Source organism: Heptranchias perlo, chromosome 7, assembly GCF_035084215.1.
Source record: "Heptranchias perlo isolate sHepPer1 chromosome 7, sHepPer1.hap1, whole genome shotgun sequence".
NCBI classification, from domain to species: domain Eukaryota; kingdom Metazoa; phylum Chordata; class Chondrichthyes; order Hexanchiformes; family Hexanchidae; genus Heptranchias; species Heptranchias perlo.
In genome coordinates, this window is record NC_090331.1 from 10,480,294 (window position 1) to 10,486,744 (window position 6,451).

Below are 6,451 nucleotides of genomic sequence, written 5' to 3' on the forward strand. Positions count from 1 at the left end.
TGAAGCCCTCCCTGCCTGTTCAGGTGGGTGTAAAAGATCCCATGGCATTATTTGAAGATGAGCAGCATTCTCTTGGTGTCCTGGCTTAATCTATCCCTCAAACAACACCAAAAACAGATTAATTGGTCGTTCAACTCATTACTTTTTGTGGCTGTTATGTTTGCATATGTCACTGTCCTACAAAGTGATTTTACTACATGTGAAGTGCCTGGAGATGGTCCAAGAGACATGTAAACACTTTCAAAGGGGAATTGGATGTATGCTTGAAAAGGAACAATTTGCAGGGCTATGGGGAAAAGAGCAGAGGAAGTGGGACTAATTGGATAGCTATTTTCAAGAGCTGGCACAGGCACGATGGGCCGAATGGCCTCCTTTTGCGCTCTGATTCTATGACGTCTGCCCATGGGGGCAGAAGAGACCTATAGTGTAGAATCCCATACAGATCAGAAAAGTTTAATTTTCAATCTCCTGAGACATTGCAAATGGGCCTGTGACCACAATGTAGCATTTGCGACTGAAGGGACAGTTCTACACCAAGGTGTCTGCTCCCCGGCTATCATTGACCAGCAGTTCCAAAATGTAAAACTCGGCAATAATGAGAGAAAGAAAGAACTTGCCGTTTATATAACGCCTTTCACGACCTCAGGACGTCCAAAAGTGCTTTACAGCCAATTAAGTACTTTTGAAGTATAGTCACTGTTGTAATGTAAGGAAACACGGCAGCCAATTTGCATACAGCAAGGTCCCACAAACAGCAATGTGATATTGACCTGATAATCTGTTTTCCAGTGGTGTTGATTGAGGGCTAAATATTGGCCAGCACACCGGGGAGAACTCCCCCGTTCTTCGAATAGTGCCATGGGATCTTTTACGTCCGCCTGAGAGGGCAGACTCTGTTTAACGTCTCATCCAAAAGACAGGGACCTTTCAGACTCAAACAATGTAGACCATTTTGTATATCAACTAGTGTCTTCCACATATGTGCCAACTCCTCTGGGGATTTGATACAACCCTTTATCTTCCTCCCCTCACATCTTTCCCCCTTGTCCCATGGATATCTAAATCTGCCTCAGAATCCTAGTTCGCATTCTTAAACTCAAACTCTAATCCTGTGGATGGTCAGGTAAAGGGATGCAGTCTCCTTTTTGTTAAGCTGCAGTCGCCACTGTTTCCTTGCCTGAATGTTGTCCTTGATGGCAGCCTTGCGTTTAGTATGTTGCTGAGAGAGAGCCCTGACCGCATGTTGTGGCCCTTGCATCTGAACGGGGTGTGGTTTCTGTGCAGACCGTAACCCTGGGAACGGGATGTAGTGTGTGCAGAAACCGTAACCCTGGGAACGGGATGTAGTGTGTGCAGAAACCATAACCCTGGGAACGGGATGTAGTGTGTGCAGAAACCGTAACCCTGGGAACGGGATGTCGTGTGTGCAGAAACCATAACCCTGGGAACGGGATGTAGTGTGTGCAGAAACCATAACCCTGGGATCGGGATGCAGTGTGTGCAGAAACCATAACCCTGGGATCGGGATGTAGTGTGTGTCGAAACCATAACCCTGGGAACGGGATGTAGTGTGTGTCGAAACCATAACCCTGGGAACAGAGTTTGTTATGAAATGCACGATTTAACGTTTTGTTTAAAAGCTCTCCGCTTCCCCTTCCCACTTAGGTATACGCTGTTTATCGCACTGTATCCAATGGGCGTCACAGGGGAGCTGCTGACCATATACGCAGCACTGCCTCACGTTCGAAAGACTGGCTTGTATTCGGTAACCCTGCCAAACAAGTACAACATCTCCTTCGACTATTACACAGTCCTGATCCTGGTCATGATTTCCTATATTCCACGTAAGTAAACAAACATGTTGATCCTTGTTGGGATATCAAATGGCTGAACATCTATTAGGCTCAATATAATACCAGTGCAAACTGGTTTTCATAGAATCACACTGCACAGAAGGAGGCCATTCGGCCCATAGTGCCTGTGCCGACTCTTTGAAAGAGCTATCCAATTAGTCCCACTCCCCTGCTCTTTCCCCATAGCCCTGTAAATTTTTCCTTCAAGTATTTCTCCAATTCCCTTTTGAAAGTTATTATTGAATCTGCTTCCACCGCCCTTTCAGGCAGTGCATTCCAGATCATTAACAATTCTCTGGGTTTAAAAAAAATTCTCCTCTCCCCCCCCCCCCCCCCCCCCTCCGCCCCAGTTCTCTTGCCAATAACCTTAAATCTGTGGCCTCTGCCACTGGAAACAGTTTCTCCTTATTTACGTTATCGAAACCCTTCATGATTTTGAAAAAATCTATTAAATTACCCCCTTAACCTTCTCTGTTCTAAGGAGAACAATCCCAGCTTCTCTAGCCTCTGCCAGTAACTGAAGTCTCCCATCCCTGGTACCATTCTAGTAAATCTTTGCTCCCTCTAAGACCTTTTTATCGTACGGTGAAGGAGACTGGCACCGCAAAGTGGCAAAAATTCTCTGGTAAATTTGCCGCTGGCTTCTCCCTACACTCCAAACAGCTGCTTGGAAGGAGGGGAAGGAGGCAGGCTGCAGGTTTGGTTTCAGACCTTGTTGGCTGATCCCTCCTCGAGGTAACAGTCGAGGTGGGGGTGCTGCTCTCGGGCTCTGTACCCCCTGCACTAGGGGAGAGGATAACTCAGCCGGCGTTTCAGCTCCCGATCGTTACCCAGTTACCTGTGCTGGAAGGCGAGGAGCGTGCTGAGCTTGGCTGTGATGCACTCTGTGGTCCAATAGCCCGGCGGGGTGCGTACTGTCTAGGCTCGTGCGTGAAGAACGGTCACTTGGGTGGGGTACCAGAGGACTGGAATTGTGCTCCAGCAAGAGACAACCGGGGAATGTTACAGTACAGAAATGGGCCATTCAGCCCATCAAGTCTGCACCAGTGTTTTTTCTGTGTGAGCCACCCTAATCCCATTCTTCTTATCACACCCTTTTACGACTCCTTCCTTTCAAGCAACTATTAAATTTGTTTTAAAAAGAATTAATGGACTTGGCTTCAGCAACGGTTTGTGGCCGAGAATTGCACCCTCTGTGTAAAGAAATATTTCCTTCTACAGAATCTCACGGCACAGAAGGAGGCCATTCGGCCCATTGTGCCTGTGCCGGCTCTTTGAAAGAGCTTTCTAATCAGTCCCACTTTCCTGCTCTTTCCTCATAACCCTGAAATTTTTTCCTTTCCAAGTATTTATCCAATTCCCTTTTGAAAGTTACTATTGAATCTGCTTCCACCGCCCTCTCAGGCAGTGCATCATTCCAGATCAAAACAATTTGCTGCGTTAAAACAAAATTCTCCTAGTCTCTGGCGTTTTTGCCAACTATTTTGAATCTGTGTCTGTGTCCCTTTTAATTTTTCTGATAGCCTTAAATTTATACCTTCAAGGGATGAGGGCAGAAAGTTATGTGGTGAAAGTGGGGAGGTGAAACCCCAAAGTAGAACATGCCGTGTTCGGAGGATTGTAAGAAATTTAACCTGAAAATGTTATCTCCTCTCCCCTTTCCCCGCAGACCCCTCCCACACTAACTCATTCTTTCTGAATCAGTTTTTCCACAGCTCTATTTCCACATGCTTCGCCAGAGGAGGAAGGTGTTGGCCACCGGAGAACAGAGCAAGAAGAGCGAGTAGCTGCAGCCGCCTTCATGGGGTGGGGGTGGGGGGGAGAGGGCGGTCACCTTACCTCAAATCAGCTGATCTCCGTTTCCGCCGGATTGTGCGCTTCCGTCCGATGAACTCGACCGATGTGATTTCCATGGTTTCTATTAGACCACTTTGTGATCAGTGTTCGACACTTAAAGGGGGTGGTGTCGCTTTTTTGTTGGCTGACTGAAAGTGGGGTGGGGGGGCCTCCAAAGAATGAATTGTACTTCCAATGTCTTCAGAGAGGTGTGGCGTAAAGTGGGAACTTCTTGTTTCTTATAGTCATATTGTCATAAAGGGCCCTGGGGAGCGGAGTTCAAATGGAGCCCGAATTCCATGCGTCACCTTCTTCTACTTGCATTATTTCCGGATTGTGCTCCATGGGACGGCAGAGTCCCCTCGATTCCCAGAGCCAGAAGGGAGTCTAGCTCTGTGGGTTTTGTTGCAAGTTGAGATCTAACCGCAACTCGTGAGACCTATTAAAAGTCTGGGTGTCCAGAGGTTGGATCCTATATATTGAAGAGCACCATTGAGGCTGGCCAGTGCCCATTCATCTTCCATCGACATTACTCCTTCAGTGTACAAGTGGTCTTCAGGAAATCTTGGCAACAGGGCCATGTTGTTGGGGCTGATACCCAGAAGGGGAAGGAGATATCCTTTTAAAGGATGTTGAGGTGAAGTGGTGTTATGGCTGCCCTGCAGAACTTTAACAAGTAGCCGGCTTTGCTCGGATGTGTAGCCAAGCAGACAGTTCCCACCGTCGGGCTGGTCTTTGGTTTGAGACTGATGTCGGGTTGCCAACTCTGGTTGGACATATTCCTGGAGGTGTCATCACATGACCTCTTGCCTCCCACCCCCCCTCGCCGCCATTGGTCGCCCAACACACCCATACATGCAGTGATGCAGTGCACCGCCTTCCCACGACCAATCGGAAAACGAGTAGACTCATTACCCAATTGCATGATTGTTGACTGTCAGTCAAACAGCCTTTTTTTCCCCATATTTGATATTTTTAGAACTAATAAACAAAAGTGTTCAAAGAAAAACATTTTTTATGCCCCTATGATTTTTCTCCCAGGTTTTGCGCTCAGCAATGTTCTGAAGATTAGTCTTTAATTCCTGGAGAGTCCAGGGCAATCCTGGAGGGTTGGCAACCCTAGGCTGGCGATACCACTGGTATCCCTGACCATGCTTTTTGTTGACAAACCGTTGTTGGGAACTGTACTGTGTGGCCTGTTTGTTTTCTTTTCCCCCTCTGCCTATTTCCCCATCTTCTACCCAACGACTATAAGACTGTTCTGTTTGGCTTTTTTTTTTTGCGTCAGAAGAATGTGTACGGTTTGTGGTGCAACAAATCTGACCACTACTTCTTTACAAGAACCCAACTGGAATCGTGATTGCAGCTTTCCAGCAATGCTGGCCAATCCCAACTCAAATGGTCAGTTTGTAATAAAATTCAACAGATCGATTACTCCTCCCCAATTTTTAACTTGGCTGCTTGGCCTCTAACTGAATCACGTGTTGTGCTTAAAAAAAAATAACTTTTTAACAAAAGATTTAAGAGCATTTGTGGCTCGGCCTATGCTCCACAGATCTCGATGGGTTCTTTTTGTATATTAGGGATTGCTCTTTGTAATTAAGGATTTAAACTCTTAGCATTCCCAAGTTTGCACTTTTTTTTTTGCATGCAGACATTTGTAATGAAACTTTTTCCGTCTCTTGGTGGATGTGAGGGGGAGCGGGGAGAAAGTAACTGATTGCTGTGACGCTATTAATCGTTGTTCGCCAATTTGTCAATCCCCTCTTAAAGAAAAATGAGCATGATTTCCATTAACGTACATTTTGTCTCTTAAACCGCGAGGTTCCTGTTAGCTCATGCTTTGTTATACAGTAGTCACCAGGCCCTGTAGACGAGGTTTTGCTTTAACCTTTTTAAGTTGTCTTGGCGATGTAGCGGTGCTGTTGCCAATGGTAGCGTAGTCTAGATCCTGAGTTTAAAGAAACACACTTGAGTTTGCACGGTTGCCCTCAGCACAGATCGGCTCAAAAGATGCGCCTGCCCATGGTAATAAACTCTTGTGAAACAGCAGCGACGTCACTGACCGTTATTCGTAGAGTAAGAGGTTCGTTGAAACGTCGGCTCCATCCTGCAACTTGAGTGGTGCGCTTGAAGCAAGAGCACGGGCCTGTATTTAAAGGGGCCGCGCACCAGGACCGTAGGCCAGTTTGAAGTTGCAGAGTTTTCACTGGAGCCACTCTGTGATGGTCCCCATAATTGATTTCAATAGAGTGGCCTAGCGGGTATGGAGACCTAACTTGAGGGTCACCACAGCAAAAATAAAATCCAAAAAAAAATTACCAAACTTCCAACTATTCCACTGCTTTGCGCATTGAAATTCTCTCTCCCCTTTAACAGTGGAGTTGGATACTTCTGTGGTTTGGGGTGGTGGTTGATCATGTATTCTGCACAATGCGAAGGGAGCGAAATTTTTCTTAAGCAAGGACATTGGCTGTTTTTTTTCTGTAATTAATGACCTGCTAACTAAACGACTTCTCAGAAATCGCATGTGTTGCTGCAATTTTTTTTCGGGTTTGGGGCTGCTAATTATATAGTGCCTTTTAATATGGAAAAACACCACAAGGTGCTTTACAGAGGTGTAATCAGACAAAAAATGAATGCCGAGCCAAAAGGTTGGTCAAAGAGGAGAGGGAGATGGAAGGAATTACGGAGGGAATTCCAGAGCCTGGATATGTGGCCAAAGGAGATGGGGTTGCACAAGGGGCTAGAGTCGGAGGAGT

The 6,451-nt window shown here is 46.3% G+C and overlaps 1 protein-coding gene across 1 annotated transcript in view; it reads left to right on the forward strand.

Annotated features, from left to right (window-relative positions):
- The window catches only part of hacd2 (3-hydroxyacyl-CoA dehydratase 2), a 33,421-nt gene extending 27,208 nt beyond the window's left edge, over positions 1 to 6,213 (forward strand). The window contains exons 6-7 of the mRNA XM_067987066.1: positions 1,666 to 1,844; positions 3,558 to 6,213. Of these exons, the coding sequence (XP_067843167.1) occupies positions 1,666 to 1,844; positions 3,558 to 3,640 (262 nt within the window). The 3' untranslated portion in view covers positions 3,641 to 6,213. The remainder of the gene's footprint in view (positions 1 to 1,665; positions 1,845 to 3,557) is intronic.
- Positions 6,214 to 6,451: the final 238 nt, after the last annotated feature.